This window comes from Triturus cristatus, chromosome 8 (assembly GCF_964204655.1).
Source record: "Triturus cristatus chromosome 8, aTriCri1.1, whole genome shotgun sequence".
Lineage (NCBI taxonomy): Eukaryota > Metazoa > Chordata > Amphibia > Caudata > Salamandridae > Triturus > Triturus cristatus.
In genome coordinates this window covers 754003321-754022575 of record NC_140591.1, presented here as the reverse complement: position 1 = coordinate 754022575, position 19255 = coordinate 754003321, and the positions used below count along the sequence as shown (strand labels likewise).

Genomic DNA, 19255 nt, shown 5'->3' with positions numbered 1-19255 from the left:
CAGACTGGATCCGGAGAATTTTTTCTCAGCAGTACCCCTGCGCGTCGGTAGGTGGCGTCGGTCGACTCCGCGATCGTTGTCGTGATCGCCGGGATGATGTCGCGGTATCAACTTAGACGCCGCCCCTGTGCGCTGACGTCGGTACTTTTACACGACCATCCACGCCAGAAGTGCAGAGCCATGCTAGACACTGACCACCGGTGCACAAAACTAGGGCCCTGAAAGGGAGTCCCTTACTCTAGAAGTCAGTTCGCAGAACGTGGAGGATGGGTGGGGCGGTAAGGAATCTATAACTAATATATGTCTCTTACAGATTTATCATTACCGTAGGTAAGTAACTTTTCATCTGAAAGTGACTATGATAGATTCCTTACCTTAGAATAAATCCCCAAGCAATACCGGGGGAGATGAGTTGGCCTAACGGCTAGGGCAGTCGACCTCGAATCTGGGGAACTGGGTTCAAGTCTCGGCAATGACACTGAACATCCTGTGATTCTGGGCAAATCCCTTAATCTACCCGTGCCTAACAAAAATAAACGTGCCCTCATGTAACGCAACTGGTGCTAAGTAAAGCGCTCTGATACCCGATACCTTCGGGTCAAGTTTGTGCTACATAAAACTCTGTAAAATAAAAAAAAAAACGAAGGTGGGTCTGCTAACTAAGTTCACACCAGAAAGTCCAGTAGAACTGAATGGCCAAAGAAGCCATCTCTCCGGACTTGGCTATCCAGGCAGTAATGCTTAGTGAACGTGTGCAGCGATGCCCACGTAGCTGCCTGACAGATATCACCGAGGGGGACTTCACGTCCCAAAGCAGTAGTGGCTGCCGTTGCCCTGGTGGAATGGGCGCGCAGTCCTACCGGAGGCTCCTTTTTAGCCAAGGAGTAACAGATCTTAATGCAAAGGACGACCCATCGACAGATGGTCTGTTTTTGCACGGCCAGACCTTTCTTGCGCCCACAGAGCCAACAAAGAGTTGATCGTCCACCCGGAATGGTTTTGTCCGATCCAGATAAAATGATAACACACGTTTTGGATCCAGATGGTGGAGTTTCTCCTCCTCCTTGGAAGGATGTGGGGGCGGGAAGAAGGTGGGCAAAGTGATGGTCTATCCTATGTGGAAAGAGGTAACCACTTTGGGAAGAAAAAAAGGTCTAGTTCGAAGGACAACCTTGTTCGGATGGACAGCAATAAAAGGAGGTTTAGAAGATAGGGCCCGAAGCTCACTCACCCTGCAAGCAGAGGTGATGGCAACCAGAAAAGCAGTCTTTAAAGTCAAGAGTCTGAGGGGACAATTATGTAGTGGCTCGAAAGGAGCACACATATGGTAAATTAAGACCAGATTCAAATCCCACTGGGGCATTACGAAAGGAATAGGAGGAAAGAGTAATGCCCTTAAGAAACCTATTTACAAAAGGGCACTTGAAAAGAGAAGGCTGATCAGGAAGGCGAAGAAAGGGCGAAATGGCTGAAAGATCGTCTTTAAGAGTGCCCAGAGCAGAGCCCTGCTGGACCAAAGAAAGAATGAAGAGGAGAACCTCTGAAAGAGGGGCAGAAAGGGGATCCACAGCCTTTGCTGTGCACCATGCCACACATTTTTTCCATCTACAGGCGTATACCGTTTTAGTGGAGGGACGCCTGGCAGCCAGGATTACATTACAAAGCGATACCAAAGGGGATGATGGACGGAGCGTTTGAGCAAATCAAACACTCACCCCCAAGTCAACTGATCTGGGTTTAATCCATCATTCTTTAGCTCACTCCACCACCCCAGTTCAGACATTACAGACTTCGGGAGGAAGGTCAAAAGCTGTCAACTGTCACCGCTCAATCTCCACGCAAGGAGGTGGAGGCTGGACAGGTTTGGGTGGAGGAGTGTCTCCTGCTGCTGCGACAGAAGATCCTCCCGAAGAGGCAGTCTGATCGATGGCCATGTTCAAGAGCTCGGGATACCAGAATCTTCGTGCCCAGTCCGGAGCCATAAGAGTGACTCGGGCCTGGTCACGCTTGATCTTATTCAGCACTCTGGGCAGAAGTGGTATAGGCGGAAAGGAGAATAGGAGACCGCAATTCCACTAGTGACGAAAAGCGTCGCCGAGCGAGTGCCGCCTTGGAAATACCAACGCGCAGAACTGCTGACATTGTGCGTTCTCTTCGGTGGTGAACAGATCTAACCAAGGCTCTCCCCACTGCTGAAAGAGACCTTGCACCACCTCCGAGTGAAGACGCCATTCGTGATCCATCATGCACCGGTGGCGGAGTTTGTCCTCTCTGGCGTTCAGAGAACCTGCCAGGTGTTGAACCACCAGGGACCTGCCCTGATGTTCTAGTCACGCCTAAAGGCGAAGAGCCTCTTGACATGGGATCCACGATCCCACCCCGCCCTGTTTGGTGCAGTACCACATGGCGGTGGTGTTGTCCGTTAACACCTGCACTACCCTTACTGTGACAGAAGAAAGGAAAGCCTTCAGTGCAAGACGAATCACCCGGAGCTCCAGAACGTTGATGTGGAGCCTGGACTCCGCCGAAGACCAGAGGCCTCTGACCTCCACCTCTCCCATGTGGCTGCCCCATCCCAGGAGTGACCCATCTGTCACCACTGTGAACTCTGGTTGGGGAAGGGAGAGGGATCTGCTGTTGCCCCAATCCTGGTCCGTTCGCCACCACTGCAATTGGTGTGCAGTCCCCTCGAAGATCTGGACACAATTGGAAAGATTCCCCTGATGCTGCGCCCACTGGAACTTCAGGTCCCACTGCAGAGCCTGCATATGCCACCTGGCATGATCCACCAGCAGGATGCAGGAAGCCATGAGGCCCAGCAGCCTAAGGGTCATTCTCACCGAAATTCGGGATGGAGGCTGAAACATCGGTATCAAAGCCCGAATATCCCGGACTGCTCGTGAGGAAAAGCCTGAAACTGCGCTGCATCCAGAACTGCTCCAATGAAAAGGAGCTTCTGAGAGGGAATCAGGTGTGACTTTGGCATGTTGATGAAAAACCCCAGCAAATGCAGGAGATCGGACGTAGTCTGGAGGTGGGAGACGACTGCCTGGGACGAGCACGCTTTCAACAGCCATTCGTCGAGATGTGTGTGGGGGGGGGGGGGAGACTGACCCCCTTGATCTGCGCAGATGAGCTGCGACCACCGCCATCACTTTTGTGAACACCCGCGGGGCGACGGTAAGGCCAAAGGGGAGCACGGTAAACGGGCAATGCTCGTGGCCTACCGTGAACCGCAGGAAATGACGGTAGGCAGGACGGGGATGTGAAAATAAGCGTACTGCAAGTCCAACGCTACCATCCAGTCTTCCGGGTCGAGGGCAGACAAGACCTGAGCAAGCGCCAACATCTTGAACTTCTCCTGATGTCCCTGAGATCCAAGATAGGATGCAGGCCCTTGCCCTTCTTGGGGACCAGAAAGTAATGGGAATAACAACCACAACCTACTTCTGGGACAGGAATGCGCTCGATGGCTCCCTTGGCCAAGAGAGCCGTAACTTCCTGCTGGAGAAGGGCCAGATGATCCTGCGGTGGTATCGCGGTGGCATGGCTGGAGGGGTAGTCTCAAAGGGGAGGGAGTAGCCCCTTAGGACTATTTGCAAAACCGACCTGTCCGACGTGATGGTGCGCCAGTGGGGGAGGTGATGGCGGATCCTGCCGCCAACTGGCATTTGATGGGCCTGAAAGGTCGGACAAGGAGGGTTTGGAGGCTTCTGCAGAAAGGGGGTTGGTGGACTGGCCCGCCCGCTGGTGTTCGTAACCACGTCCGTTGTTCCCACGCACCCGGCCGCGCAAAGTTTGGGTAACTTGCTGCGGCCTGTGGCTCTGGGCGGAACGTAGCGAGGCACCCCTTCAGTAGCCACAAAAGGGGCGAAAAGCAGACTGCACAGGGCGGGTGGAGAGGCCCAAGGACTTTGCCGTGAGTCCATGAACCGCTCTAGAGCGTTGTCTGCTTTGTCGCCAAAAAGGCGACGGCCATCAAAGGGCATGTCCATCAAGGTGTTCTGGACATTCCCAGAAAAGCCAGACGATCTCATTCAGGTGTAGCGACGCAGCGCTACTGATGCTGTAATGGTCCTGCCTGGAGAGTTGGCGGTGTCTTGCCCACAACGTATGGTAAACTTCGCTGCATCCCTCCCAGCGGTGACAGCCTGGGAGAACACTGCCCGGGCCTCCTCCGGAACTGAGACAGCACCTGCGCAACCGTATCCCACACAGAGTGGGAATAACGGCCCAAGAGACATGTGGTGTTTACCGACCGCAGTCCTAAGCTGGCGGAAGAGAAAATCTTCTTCCCAAGATGTTCCAGCTTCTTGGATTCCCTTTCCTGTGGAGCGGTAGGGAAAGCGCTTTTGGAAGTGGAGGCTTTGGCCACCAAGCTCTCCGGGGTGGGGTGTTGGGAAAGGAAAGTGGGGTCACCCCAAGCCAATCTGGGCAAAAAGGGACCCCAGGAGTAAACAGGGGCACAAAAACCCCACCGGTCCCGCTCCGCGTCCACATCGGGATAGAAGCCGGGGTCGACGCCGGCCAGGGACACAACTGGCATCGGTTGCAGTGCCCGGAGGGGCACCGACCGCATCCCTCGTCACGTCAGGCGACTCACGGGCAGAAGTCGAGGAGCGGCGATACTTCTTCGACTTCTTTTTGTGCTTCGACTTACCCAACCCCGAGTGAAAAGACTTTGATGACTTGGACGAGTGGTGGTGGCTCCGCGACCGGTCCCTCGACATCCCTCGCGACCGGGACCCCAAACGGTGCAGAGCAAACTGCTGGCGCTCAAGCAGCTTTCGAGACTGCTCCAGCAAAGCGATCGGCGCCATCGACTGGCAGTCGGAGCACGACTTGGGGTCATGGTTGCGCTACAGGCAGAAGAGACGCACGCGGTGCGGATCCGTAACCGACATCAGTTGGGTACAAGAACCGCAAGCCTTGAAACCGGGCATTCTTCGTGCACCAGGAGTTGATAGACTCAAACAAGAAGTAGACAAAAGTCGAGAAAACGTCAGTCAAAAAATGACTGAGGTACCGCTCTCTCCGGATCTGCGCTGGCTGGCGCGGAAAAAGAAAGAACTGACATCAGTGTGTGAGGGAGGCGCATCATCCCGGCGACACGATGCCAACGACAAATGCGGAGCCGACCGATGCGCAGAGGTACTGCTGATGAAAAACTTTCCGGATCAAGTCTGACGCCTGGGGGTTATTCTAAGGTAAGGAATCTATAACTAACGTGTTTCTTTCAGATATGTTTCTGCATTTATTACATAGTTCTGGAGGGATCTGCAAGAAATTACCACTTTCAACCTGGAGGTTCCGAACGTTAAGCTTTAATGCTTACAACTTCCTCCTGAGAAGACAAAATCAATTTAGGAGTCCCACAGGGTGCACTAAGAAATCTTATGGACAGCACTCTTTTGTGTCATGTTCCCAGAATTTCAATGTAATTCCTTTGAGCTATGAGGCAGGACTCCTAATACAGTTCTTTTAGGATGGGTAAGAGTTGGGTCTAGCAGCATCTACTCTCTTGGTACAGGCATTTAGGTAACCATTGGGAGAATTAGCTTTTATTAAGGGCTGGGTTATCATCTGCTGAGTGGCTTCTTCACTTTCCTGTGGCTCTCAGGTTCCTTACTGTGGTATACTATTTTCTAGTGGCAATTAAGGCTGCAAGAAGACTATAAAAATTAGGTAAATTGGTAGCTTATTCCCTTATCTGTGTGTTTTCTCTCAGAGAATATGGGTTTACTGTTTGGCCTGCATTTGTACCAACGGTCATACCTTCCATTCCTCAGAAATATGAATAAATCCTACCTTAGTTTCGCCAATCCACAACAACCATGGAGAAGGAGAATTGCATCTGTTAGATGTGAATACTGTGAGCATTTACCTGTGAAAATGATTACGGTCTAGATTCTTACTGATACGTTTCTTCCTAGGGAAATTGGCTCTATTTTGATTCACTGAATGAAATCTCTGATTTCCATAGACTATGGCTCACTGGGTGCTGTTTTGCGGGTGCAAATAATCGATCAACTCAAGGGATGGTTGCATCCATTACTGATATCTGTAGAATCGTGGCAAGGGTATCTCCTACATCTGTTTTCTCTTCCTCTACAGATTTGACACAAAGGATAAGGGTTTCATAGCATTTTAGGCAGAGTGCTTTTTGCTACACTCCCGAGAGATACTCTCCTATTACACTTTTTTCTCCAGTAAAACTACAAACTGGATAATTTTCATGAGTTGGTGTCCTTTAGGGGTTGTGATTAAGCCATATTGCTATGGTATCTGAAGACTCGGATGAAAAGTACCTGAGGATAAAACTGGACACAGCTTGGCAGTAATCTTCATTACTCCGATTTCCCTTTTTTGTCATTGTACACACAATACTTTGGTACATCCTCCCATGTACCTTTTCCCTAGATCCTGGTATTAGTTAAGACTGGTGTCGGGTGAGACCTACACATTAGGCACCCACCTCAAAAGGAGATTGGTCTAACAGAGATTACTGGTAAGTAAGTAGCTCATTCTATAGAAGATAGCACAGCTAAACACATTATTCAATTACAAAGGAAAACACGTTATTCCAATCCAATCAGTGATTTCGCACATGTGTGGAATAAAGGTGGCATTGCCCACTCTTCCTCAGTCATGAGAAATCCTTACTTTTCTTCTATCACAGTCTGACCATTACTTTTTGTTTCTTCTACAATAATTTTTTCTTCTTCTGGAAGGAGTACTTGAGGAGCAGATTCCTTACGAGAGCCTAGTGAATAAAAAGAAAATCATAAATTACTAAGCTGCAGTGTATACAATTTCAATTGTTTCAATCTGAATAAAACAAGCGATTGATTATTAAGCAATGGACTAAGGCTTTGTTCACCCAGATGTGAATGTTTTAGTCCATGCTTGATTTTGTTTGTGGTGGCAAACTTACTTGAGGTCACAAGTAGCCAAAAACATTAAGTGACTATACAGTAAGTTCAGCAACATGACTGCACTATAATTTCCACATTGGAAATGATGGTGTCAAAACAATGCAAACACAAAACCTTTATCTGGCAAAAGCCACCTACATGCACACAGACAATTTTATAAGCACAGTACAGAGTCAGTGTCAATGTTTCTATTGTTATGAGTACCACTGCTTTCCAACACTTACCTATCACTGCACTGATGATTTCTGTAGCAGACTGGCCCCAGAGGTTTTACCTCCCAGAAAAAGGTATTTTATCAAAAAGGGTTCTACGTAGATTAGCCCACCAAGTTGGTGGAGCAAGTGCAGTAAATCTTATAAAGACCTATCAGCCTGATTACTATATAAAACACCATTTAAGGAAGCATGGGTAGTTCCCGGTTTTGGGGTGGAGAGAGTTTTCCTTCATTTGCACTGGCAAATCCAACAAAGAGCTTATTGTCCAGCTCCTTCCTCCTGTGAATCTAGAATCTAAAGCCCGCTTCGGATTGAACAGGTGTAGCCTCTCCTCCGCCTTAGAGAGTTGTGGCAGAGTGAAGAAAATAAGTGGGGGACATGATGGACTGCCCCATATGAAAAGGACTTTAAATTTGAGGAAGAAGTGCTGGCGTGTTTGATTCATGGTTTGCTACTTGTACAAGCACTTCCACACCACACTAGAGCCGATACCTGGCTAAATTGCAACTTAGGACTGTCATTGTTGGTCATTTAACCAGAACCAATTAATCAAATCAGGTCAATTTCTCTCGCCCCACAGGGAATGAGACATCTTAGTGGACCACAGACCTCAGATTTCACAAATGAAATTAGCCCTGAGGATGGTCTCAAGTACTTAACACTATTGAGACCGAAACGTCAACACTTTTCAACTACTCTTTTGTAATTTTCTTACCATTCTTCATCTCAAGGATATTTTCTTTTGGTTGTTTTTAGGTCTCGCCTGGCGTTAGCAGCGGACGCGCTGCCCTCGCCACGCGAGGGGTTCTTGGAATCAATGCGGTTCCAGAAGTTCTGTGTCAGCTCCGCCTGCAAATGTGATTGGTAACAACCTTTGTTGATTGTACCAGAGGGTTTTTAGTCCCTCCTAATTGCCACCTTGTCCTCTTTAGGCCACGCCCAGCACGATTCGATCTTTTACTGGTGGTGTGAGATGGTGGGCTTAATATTGACTTGCTGCACTTTTTTTTTTAAACTACTGTACGCGTTTGCGTGTGGAATGCATTCCACAGTATTTTGTTGCTATATCTTGCATGTGGAATGCTTTTTTTGGATTTTACAATAACAGACCCCCCTCCACCACGCCCCTCTTCCCCTCGCCCCGTTAACGCTGCGACCCCTTGACCGCAGAAACCGGTTCTCCCCGCGCGCTCCGACACACACGCAGGGCATTGAATCTCACGTGCTCAGTATTTGGGATATGACACGGTTTCTAAGGTTTGTGAACTGCAATTATGGAGATACGTAAAGTGCCTCGAGGCAAGCGCCAGATTTCTGGGATTTGTATCACGGGAAAACAAAAATCGCATATCGCGAGCACCACTCCCAGACTTGTTTTTCATGCTTTCTCGTGCTGGCTCTGTGAACAAGCCCCCCCCAGCCGGAGGGAGTTCAGCTGTGTGCGCGCAACTCCAGCAGAGACTAGGCGCCCACTGTGGGACCTTCAGGAAGCACAGACCCGCAGCGCGGGTCAAGAGACTAGGTGGGTCTGTCGAAACGAGACTCCCAGGCTTACAAAATTGCAGCGTCTTGGGCTGGACGCGAAGACTCGAGGCACCTTCGTCAGTCAGCGAGAAGAGAACCCCGTCTGCGGTACAGCGCCGAGTATACTTACAATGGGGCTGGAAGTTGAAAATCCCAACTGAGGGGGCTCTGCTGAACCCACAAGCAGGGGCTGCAGTCGCAGGTAGGGGGCTGTACTAGAACAGTAGGGGGGCTGGGTCGGTTAGGGTAATCTCGTGCTCTGGTGGCAATGGTTACCAGATGACTCCAGGTCACCCGGGACCGTGCTCCAGTCCAGGGTTTTCCTTTTAGTAATCAGTTTTCAGGTGTTTTATTAAAGTTGCTTGAGAGGAAACGCTGTCTCAAAATGCATTAAGGTGTTTAAGAACATCCTAGGAGTAGGAAACGGTGTTAATAATGGCATGGACTCACCTGGTAACCGAAGTGAAGGTGTCTGCGACGGTGTGCATGTGTGTGCCGGCGCATGTACTTGGAACTCCCCTGCTTCTACAGGGGGCGGTGGTGGACTCGAGGGGGTCTGTGTTGGATACATGATGTACATTAAGAGGATGCGTGAGTTTTAGACTCTGGGGGCTATCGTGGCTGAAGGGGTCTGTGCAGGATATGTACACTGTACTCTGATGCTTATGGTGGGCTGAAGGGGTTGTGATGGCATACACAAGTGTGACGGACCACGTACTGGGGCTGTGGTGAGCTTAAGTTGTCTGTGACGGTATGCAGGTCTGTGATCGAACATGTACTTGAAACTTACGGGGGGCTGTGATGAGCTGAGGGGTCTGTGTTGAGATACGTGTGGGGACAGGTACACAGGACTCTGGCATTTGTACTGGGGGTTGAGATGGACGAGGCCTGTGATGGGATTACTGACGCAAAGGCGTGTACTTCTGACTCTGACACATGTACTGGGGTCTGTGAAGGGTTGCTGGGAGGGATGAGGCATAAACACGGGACTGTGTCACTTGTACTGAGGTTGTAGTAGTTGTGCTGGTGGCTGCGGGTCACATACAGTAAATTTGTACGAATCATGAGAGGGCTATGATTTGAGTGTGTGTGCGTGCAATTGTGCCAGTGTATGTGCTAGCGACTGTGAGATGTATTTCTGTACTAGGATTGGTGATTTATGTACTGAGACTGAAATATGCTTGAGTTTTTTGTTTGTTTTGGGAGTATAATTAAGGCTCGGGTTTTTTAACATTGCCGTCTCTATTTATCCATATTTATTTTTGGGCCATTTTATCAGTATTTATCCATATTTATTGTATATTTTGTGAATAAATTTGGTTGTAAAATTGTAAGTTTCCACATTTATTTAACTGATGAACCTGCAAAAAATACTTCGATGTCTGATGTGTTTTAGAAAATTAAGCAGCCGAACATTACAAGCGCCTGAGGTAAATATTGGCATTATGCTACAAATGTATGCGGACATACGCCATTATGTAAGGAAATCTCATTCTGTGTTTTTTAACTCCCTATTCTGTCTATCTACTTAGCTATTGACTTGCAACTAATGAAAGACAGCATGGAAAGTCAAGCAAAAGGGCCTAAACTTTTAGTATATATTTTTTCCAGTTTTTGAAAATAAATGTAGGCATCAGATATGCAATAGGTCTCACCTTTCATTAAGTTAAAGCCACTTGCTTTGCTATACAATACCATTAGCAAAGCAAATGGCTTTAACTTAATCAAAAGCGAGACCTATTGCATTTCCAATGCTTGTGGAGTTGACATACATCTAACTCACACGCAAGTATTGTACCAGACGTGTGTCTGATTGCTATACTCTGCACCCCTACTATTGTAGGTTACTCTGTAACATACATAAAGTGAATACAATAGATTTATTTTTGTATGCTTTTTTTTCATTCATTTTTTTCCCCATGATTGATTTGGTTTATCCAATTTAATTGCTTTGTGTATTTGCTTTAACACGGTTAAACACTTATTTCTTAAGATTTGATTCAATGCGTCGTATAGGATAGCTGCCTAAATATCTGGACCAAGCATACTGTTTTAGGAATTAACCCCCTTCATGGCCATTGACTTCAGCTGATTCGGCTAATTTTGTTTCCCAAGCTCGGAAGTGGTTATTGGGTTGCTCTTCCATTGTAACACCACTCTTAGAAGGAAGGATGGTCTGAGTCTAAAGTAACAAAATGTCAGAGAAAAGGATGATCTGTCGTAGCTGAACAGACAATGCTTGAAATTCACAGACAAGTGATGGCAATGAGAAAAAACGTCTTGAGGTTTAAAAATCACAAAGTGAAAATGTGCTTAGGCTCAAACAGCACATACATTAAAAAGGTGAGGACCAAATTATGGTCACACTACAACATGAAAAATGGAGATGGAGAAACATATGAAAGCCCTTTTTAGAAAAGCATCCCAAGGAAAAACCTGGATAAAGACGGTTGCTCAATCAGAGACTAGCATCCTGTGCCCCTCTCCACCATCAATTTCATTGCACTCCTGGCAGCATCTAATCTTCTCTGGCAAGAATGGCAGCATGCTGATGTCTTACCACATACTGGTGGAATATGAGGAGGGTGGACACAAATGGGAGGGCACAACCAAACCAAACGATTTGAAGGACCCCATCGTCCAAAGTAACTGAATGCCTGCCAGGCAGGGAAGTTCAGATTCTGCCCCCTACAAGACCCATATGACCCTTGGAAGAGAATCTAAGATTTGGCAGTTGCGGCCACTGGTGAGGAGGATAAAGATCATGGCACCTGCTGGTATGCCGGCCTCTGCCACAATCTCTCCATATGGAACCATGTAAAGCTGGACAGGCTGCCTTGGCGAGTAGGGAAGGCCCTTCAGATAGTCCTGTAATTCCTGATACTCTTGGTGAAACTGGGGAGTGTTGGAACGTAGTCCCATGAAATGTGCTGTAGTCCAGCTATCCTTTAAGTGTTCCAACAATGAATCCACCTTAGCACCAAAGAGCCTCGCTCCGTCAAAAGGCATATCCATCGATGATGTCTAGCTGTCCCTGGTAGCACGCACCCAAGCTCGTCATCTAACAATGAAGCTAGAGCTTCTTACAAGGCTGACAGTCCATGGTGTCCACACTGGCTTTAAGGATGTATTTGGCCACATTCTGATCATTGTGTTTTTTGAGCAAATGGAGCTTGAAAGACTTCATGTAGCGAGAGGAAGATGTCTTTTGATGTGCATGTGCATAGTGGCCATGTCGTGTCATGAAGGAGAGATTCCAGAGGCAGGTCTGTGGCACTGACCAATCAAATTGCTCAAAGGTGGTGCTGAACACAGGTTGCAACGGGAACCATAAAACCTCAGTCAGGGCCTTGTTAAATAGCAGTAATGGCTCAGTAGTTACCAGGTTGCAAAATGTCAGTCAGTAAGTTTGCCTCCACAGTGGGCAAATGTATATACAACACCTTTGAAGTCTTGTGAATAAACACTGCAAAGAACACACTCTCCTCAGCAAGGAGATCTAAAACAGAGTCCAATACTGTTTCAGCGAAAGTGCTTACATCACTAGCATTCCGGAGGGTGGGGTCGACTTGCATCAGTATAATGAGGTGGTAGTAAATTGTCCACCACATTGTCATCTTTTTGTTGGGATCCTGTTGGGAGCCCCTGAATCACACTGGAGGCAGAACCAAAAATGGGGTGGCATCAAGGCAAAGGAACGTCAGAGGAAGCCTCCCAGGCTAAAGGTTGTGCTTTAGTTAGTTCACAGGGAAACATAGGTCGGGATCTGACTGAAGTCAGCACAGGATCCGACACAGGAATTGAAGCAGAGTACAGAGCTGGCACCCCTGGATCCATGGCTGAGGGAGGTGAGGCCTGTGACTGATGTGGCAGGATGCGCATGCCACTGACTTAGGCCAAAAGGGTCAGTTGGGGCCAGGTGATGGGCTCTGGTAGAATTCCAAAAGGAGACTCTGATGGATCTGTGGCCCGAAGACATGCTAGAGGGCCCCTGATCTGTCTGGCACAACTGCAGCATTGCTTCTTTAAAGGCATCAATCTGCTGTGGAGCATACAATGGTTTGACAAATTAGGGGAGCATCAGCTCCATTCTCGAAATGGAGCCTGCACTGGAGCTTACAAGTGCCGACTGAATGACTTCTTCCTTGAGTGGGAACAGCGAAACTGAGTCGAACCAGTGTGCCCGTCCTGAGGTTGAATTGAGGCATGTATTTCAACTTTGTCTTGGACGTACAAGAAGACGGCGACCAGGATTGAGCTGGAGATCTCAAACAGAACTGTACCCGCTTCTTATACTTGGCAACACTGAGCTTGGCTACCCACTCCCAGATTGCCTTCGATGGCATCAGAGAACATTTGTTGCAGGCAGTTGAGTCACATTTGGAGCCAAGGCACCAAAGACAGATGTCTGTTTTTGAGAGGCATAGCACAGCTTAAAACCTGTGGTTTTAGGGGAAAGACTTCTCTGCAAAGTGCCAAAAAGAGCATTTTAGAATAAATCGGTAAAGCATCAACAAAAAGTAAAAAAGTTGGGAAATGGAGCTCCAGGTCCACATCGAAGGGACCTGGAGGGGAAAAAGTAATCGAGGAAATGAAGACATCACACAGGATTGCAAGAGGAAACTGAATCATCGCACAGGGGTGGCACCATGAAGTCACTTGCAGAGGTAAGACAGCTGCTGACTAGGCTGGTGGGACAGTGCTGCAACAGAGCCGGTGGGACAGAGCCGCCACAGAGCCCATAGCATCAATTTTCTTGTATTCCCTCTCTGATGGAGCAGTGGGAAATATGTTTGGATTAACTTTACTAATAGAGGCTTGAACCGCAAGGCTCTCGGGCATAGGGGGCTGCATTAAGAATGTGGGTGCACAGGTGCAAGTCTGAGTCAATGATTAATAGGACAACTCACTCTCAGAGGTGAGCAAGGTCTCGACCACGCAGGCGTAGGAGCTCAGACAAGGCTTCATTAAATATCAGCAAGGGTTTCGAAGCCGATGGCAAAGGAAAAAATTACTTGGTTGTTTAGCCTTAGATTCTAGTGTGGGGAACTGTAAATCCAATGTGCCACAGCTGTAAAAGAGACACTTTCGTCTGCTGGGGATCTCAAAGCTAATTAGATTCGGTTTCCAATGTGTCTGAGCCACTGGCATTTCGCACTTTAAAATAAAAGCCAGCATCAGTGTTTTCACTATGAGGAACATTCTCAAGTCCTTGAACAGCATCAGAGTTAGAGCAAAAGAGGGGCTCCATCCTACTGAAGGGACAGGCAAAGAGTTATTCTTATCTTTAGGTGTCCCATAGTAATCAAGCAAATCAACATGGGATGCATCCTAGCTGATGTCGGCTTTAGATCCACCAATGGAGTCGGAGCAGATTCTAGAACCAGTGGCTCAGGAGCATGGCCCAGCACTGAAATGTGAACAGCCTGCAGAGAAGCGGGCAAGGGGTTGAGGCATGGAGATGGAACAGGCTGAGGTCAAACAGGGTCGTCAGTCAGGGAATAGAAAAGACCCACAAGGGGAATTCAAACTTGAAGCCCTGACCAATCTGTAGGCCCTAAGGCTGGAAAGAGGGATCTGTAACAGTTTGGTAAGGTTTCAGCATGGCCGCTTTAAAGACTGGATTCTGCTCAGGAGTTGACAATGGTCCAGGGAACTTGGGGTGCATTGGCTTCAGATCTAGAATTTGGTCTCAATTAAGACACTGAAACTGGAATTGTCTCCTTGAAGCATCAAATATGGACTGCATCCCAAAGCAGAAACAGCGAGAAGGGGAAGAGCCTCACGTGAACTTTTCATATTTTCTTTTGGACCTGTCTTTCTACTTCGCCCCTGACCTATTCGAAGATGGTAAACGGAAACAGGACCAATATCACAACTTTAAGCATGACTCGGTTTGCTTCTTGTGTTTGGCAAAACAAAGTACAGATTACTGCTGCTTGATAGCCTTAAAATGCATTAAGGAGCATTTGCTGCACGACTAGGATTGCGGCTTGGTGCCACCAAAGCAGATGTGCAAGTTCTTGACCGGCATCTTACAGCACAACTTAAAGCTTGACATTTTGGGAGGAGACATCGATGCAAACTGTCAAAGGTTTTGACAAACCTTTCTTAAAAAAAACTGAAAACGGTAGAGGAGCTTCAGATCCGCATGAAAAGGAGAGGAAATAGAGTAACGAAAATCAGTGCATAAGACTGGCGCCTGTATGTGGCTCTGTGTCGTCTTATCGAGAGGCAGGACAGAACTGCGTCAGAGGCAGATAGTGCCGCTTGCTGGTACACACAAGCTACCTCGTAGAGTTTTCCGAGTCCAGTCTAGTACCTGAGGAGATTCACAATGTAAGAAATCTGTAGTTAGAAGTATCAATCAGAAAGAGGGAGATAAAAACTAATCTTATTTTTTTTCACAGTCCTTGCAGCATGTGTTGGTGCATCAGGCTCTCATTGCCATCTTCATGTTTTATTACTGGATATGGGCAGGGCTCACAGATACAGAACTGTTACAGTGGGTCTTGTATTGAGCTGTCCACTGCGGATTTGGTAGGACACACCTTCAATCCACATTAAGCTTCTTGACTAGAGAGTAGTCAAGAGTTTAACCCTGCCTCAAGCCTTGCATTGTGAAGCCAAAGCAGAGGGTGGGGGCGAGAGGATTCCCCAGCACACATCAGTACGCTTCCTTTGACCCCACATTCTCATTTTGTTCAGATGGGGTCAGTAAGGCACAGTTAACTCACATAGGTTTGCCACAACATGAAACAGTGGGTTAATCTGAGTAGCTTCCCTCCAGTGAGCGGCAGAGTCACAAGTTGGGTTTACTCCAACACCTCTTACCTTGCACTGCTATTGCCAGAGTATCAGCCAACAGTAATGATGCAGGGAGAAAGTGCTCTCCCAAAAGCACTGCCAATGGCTGGGCCTCAGAGTATAGCAGCAGAACTCCCAATTACCACTTCCCACCAAGTGTTGCTATAAATGACAGAGCCAGAATCATTGGAGAAAGTGACATGCTGAGACAGTTAAGCGTGGGTGTGATCACCCACATGAACTCTTGCAATAAGGCATGTGTCTCTAACATCTGTTTGCCAACCCTAATGCCCGTGAGCTGAAAAGCTATCTGTTCAGTTGGACTATTTAACGGCAGATGGCTTGAGAGCTTCAAATGCTTATATATTGGAATACAAGCAATTTGCACTGCTTTGTAAAGATGTGCCACATTGTTCTTGTATATTTCTGTACGTTTAGTCTAATGAGCTGCCAATCGTGCAAGCTTACTAAGAGCTCTTTAATTTACACAACTTTGAGACATCAGAAGGGCATGCAAATCTCATCTTTTTGCGAATGTGGCTGCTGCCCCTCTATCCAGGCTATTCAATACTAACAGTGATTGTGGAGCATTCTGTAATTAGGAGCATAAGCCATTTTAGAGGTTCCCCTTGTGAATGGAGTGTGGGCAGGGAGATGCTTAATGGCAGTAACTTGTAAAAGTCTGTTCAGACACACCCAAAGGGCCCTTGCCTTTTCCATGTTTGGGACATGAATGAAAGATTCCTGCAGTGAATGTAAATTATACGGAATTATTGTGTGAATGGAATGTGAGGTGCTGTAGTCCACTGTGTTCCACATGTGTCTGCTGCACAAGATGGTGGTCACCATTTTCTAGGGCTGGTGGCGTTATTTTGGACATGCCTGACTCCACATAGCCATCACCAGTTTCCCTCCAGAAAACCAACTAAGCATTAGCTAGCCCATGTACTTAGACATAGGAGACATTCCCCTCCAGGAAGAAATCAAACCCTTCCCCTTTCTAGCCCATGACCAGCACCATGTGAGGCAGACAAAACTGGTCTCAGGAGGACAAGCAAAGCAGGAAGCCGGTGAATTTGGGCTCTAAAAAGAGTAACAGTGAGAGCCCAGTATTGGAAGTGCACCTAGCTCTTAGAAAAGGTCTTGGTTTATCATAATATGCCAGGCTTGAGCATCAGAGGAAGATCAGTCCTGACCACCTCAGATTACCTGGTTCAACATTTCAACTCAGCACCAATGATGTACGGGCAGCTGCATCAAGAGATTAGAAGATGCAAGAGCCAGAAGTGAAACTTCTACCTTGGGTTGGTTTGAGTTAAGCCTGCACAGTCACCTTGCTCCTTGGCTTGTCGAGAGAAAAGACTCACCTGCCTGCCTCTAAAGTTGCTATGCATTTGCCAGGTGGAAGTGACTTGGCCCAAAGCATGAGTGTCAAGGCCAAGCTTACTGTAAGGATATGCATAAGAGGACATCTTGAGGAAAAGGAATGTGCCCAGGAGACCCAAGCCTCCACAACCCAACTACACCAGGATCAAGGAACACCCCATTAACTTATTATGTCAAAAATGGTGCGCCTACTTGTCTCCAAACATGGTACGATTATACCTCCCTCTTTTGTTGCTACTATTGGGAGCCAAAACTTTAGATCTGCATTCCCATACTGTGGGAACCCATCCCAAGAGAAGGTCTTGAATCTGATTAAGTGTGAACCATCATTCTAGCCCTAAAGTTACCTGAGATGTTGCTGGTTAATGTTTTCTTCAATTGGAGGGAGTGAAAATTCACGTCTTAATCTATGTATCTAGCAATTTTGAATCTAAAAAAGCACATTTAAAGCAGTCAACTGACCTAGGCTTGATTAACATGACAACAATACTGTTTGTCCCAGGTTTAGTTGAGAATGTATGCCTGTTGAACAAGTTACTTACTTTCGGTAACGTACTATCTGGTAGAGACACAGTCTAGCTACAGATCCATTAACTTTGTATTCTCCCCCGGCATCAGACTGGATCTGGAATTTTTCAGCATTACCTCTGCGCACCGGGAGACGGCGTCGTACGGCTCCATGATGACGTTGACTCCAGTCATGACGTCAGTGGAGCCATACAAGTCCCCGGGGGTCAGCCTCTTCTGTGAAACCTTCCGAGACAGAATGCGGAGCCAATATAGAAGCAGTGTGCCAAAAATATCAAAAAACCTTTGCAATATTAATAAAGAAGTAACATCAAATGGTACGTTAATACCAGACAAGGATTTTAAAGAAAAACTCCAAAAAATCAACGAAGCGCAAGGCTACATGAAACCCTACACCTTGGTGTATAACCAGCATGCAATGGAAAATACCTTACACTCTACAGAGCTTTCACCAATGGTAATGAATAGCACGGTAATACTGAAGCAAAACCTTTAAAACAACACCTAGCTGTTAGTTAAATCACACCATCACGTGAGATAGTGCCAGTGCAATAAAAAGGTATGATAATACTAAGACTTTCAAAGACAGAACTAAATGAATCAAAACTTCTCACTGATGTTCAATCCAGTGTAAAAGAGAAAACACCCCCCAATCTACCAACCACTCACCATTGAAAATGAATGATATGGCAACATCTAAACAATACCTAAGTGGCAAGACCAAGTGGTCTGTTGAGTCCCAACATTAAGTGAGACAGTGGTCACCGGTATATAAAACCAGTACTGAAAAAGAGTATAACCCTTTCCTAGAGGTTGTTTGCAGAGTGGGGAGGCAGGGTATTAAGGAATCTGCAGCTAGACTGCGTCTCTACCAGATAATATGCTACAGAAGTCAAGTAACTTGCTTATTTGAGAGAGACATCTAGCCGCAGATTTCTTAACTTTTAATTAAATACCATTGCTATAACCATCCAGAGGAGGATCTGCAAACTAATCCTACAAAATCTCTCAAAGAGAACCAGTTGGTCATAACCAACAACCGACCAAATATAGGAATAGAAGAAAAAGAGCCTGGGCTGTTAATAAAGACTGTGGCAATGATCACAGACAATATAAATAAGAAACAACCCTGCAGGCAGGAAAGAACCGAGCCTTAAGGGGAACAGGATCAAACCCTGAGCAAGAACATCTGACAACAGTCAGACATTAGTAAATAACCCCTTGAAGGGCCAAGGACAAAAGGAATGCCATGCAACCACATTCTCTACATCAACTAAGAAATATTTGAAGAAGATTGTCCCGATAAGTCCAGAAAGCAGGACTTCCAGAACTAATTCCCATTAAAACCAAGAAGAATAAGCCATCATTGCAAGGCCTGGAGACACAATTTATGTACCAAGAAAGATGGTCAATAGTCCATCCCTGAAACAAAAAATAATATTTAGACCAAATGACCACCCACAGGTTTACAGAATGATAGTAAAGACGTGAAGATGACAACCAAACAGATTTGAATTAGTTATAGATATTTCAATCAGGTATCGCACAACGAAATTAATGGTGAAAAGTCTAGCAAAAATGTTTTTGGGGTGTGTGTGTGTTTATATATATATATATATCACAAACACCCCTTCTCATACAAAAATGGGTTTTCACTCGAAGGCTGGATCAATTCCTTTATTTAGCCATAACGCATCAATGAATCCGGATTCATTGATGCTTTCTGGCTCAGTAAATGAATTGATCTATCCTTCGAGTGAAAATCCGTTTTTTTTAATGAGAAGGGGTGCTTATACTACATAATAGGTGTGAGCGGTAACGCCTAGAATTTACACCACCTGCGTTCAGGTGCAAGCTGAC

At 46.7% G+C, this 19255-nt stretch overlaps 1 protein-coding gene across 4 annotated transcripts in view; it reads right to left on the bottom strand.

The window, feature by feature from the left end:
* ARHGEF7 (Rho guanine nucleotide exchange factor 7) overlaps positions 1 to 19255 on the bottom strand; it is a 908392-nt gene that overhangs the window by 54275 nt on the left and 834862 nt on the right. For all 4 annotated transcript variants that reach the window (XM_085622182.1, XM_085622181.1, XM_085622184.1 and 1 more), the window contains one exon: positions 6664 to 6763. In XM_085622182.1, coding sequence (XP_085478308.1) covers positions 6664 to 6763 — 100 coding nt within the window. The remainder of the gene's footprint in view (positions 1 to 6663; positions 6764 to 19255) is intronic.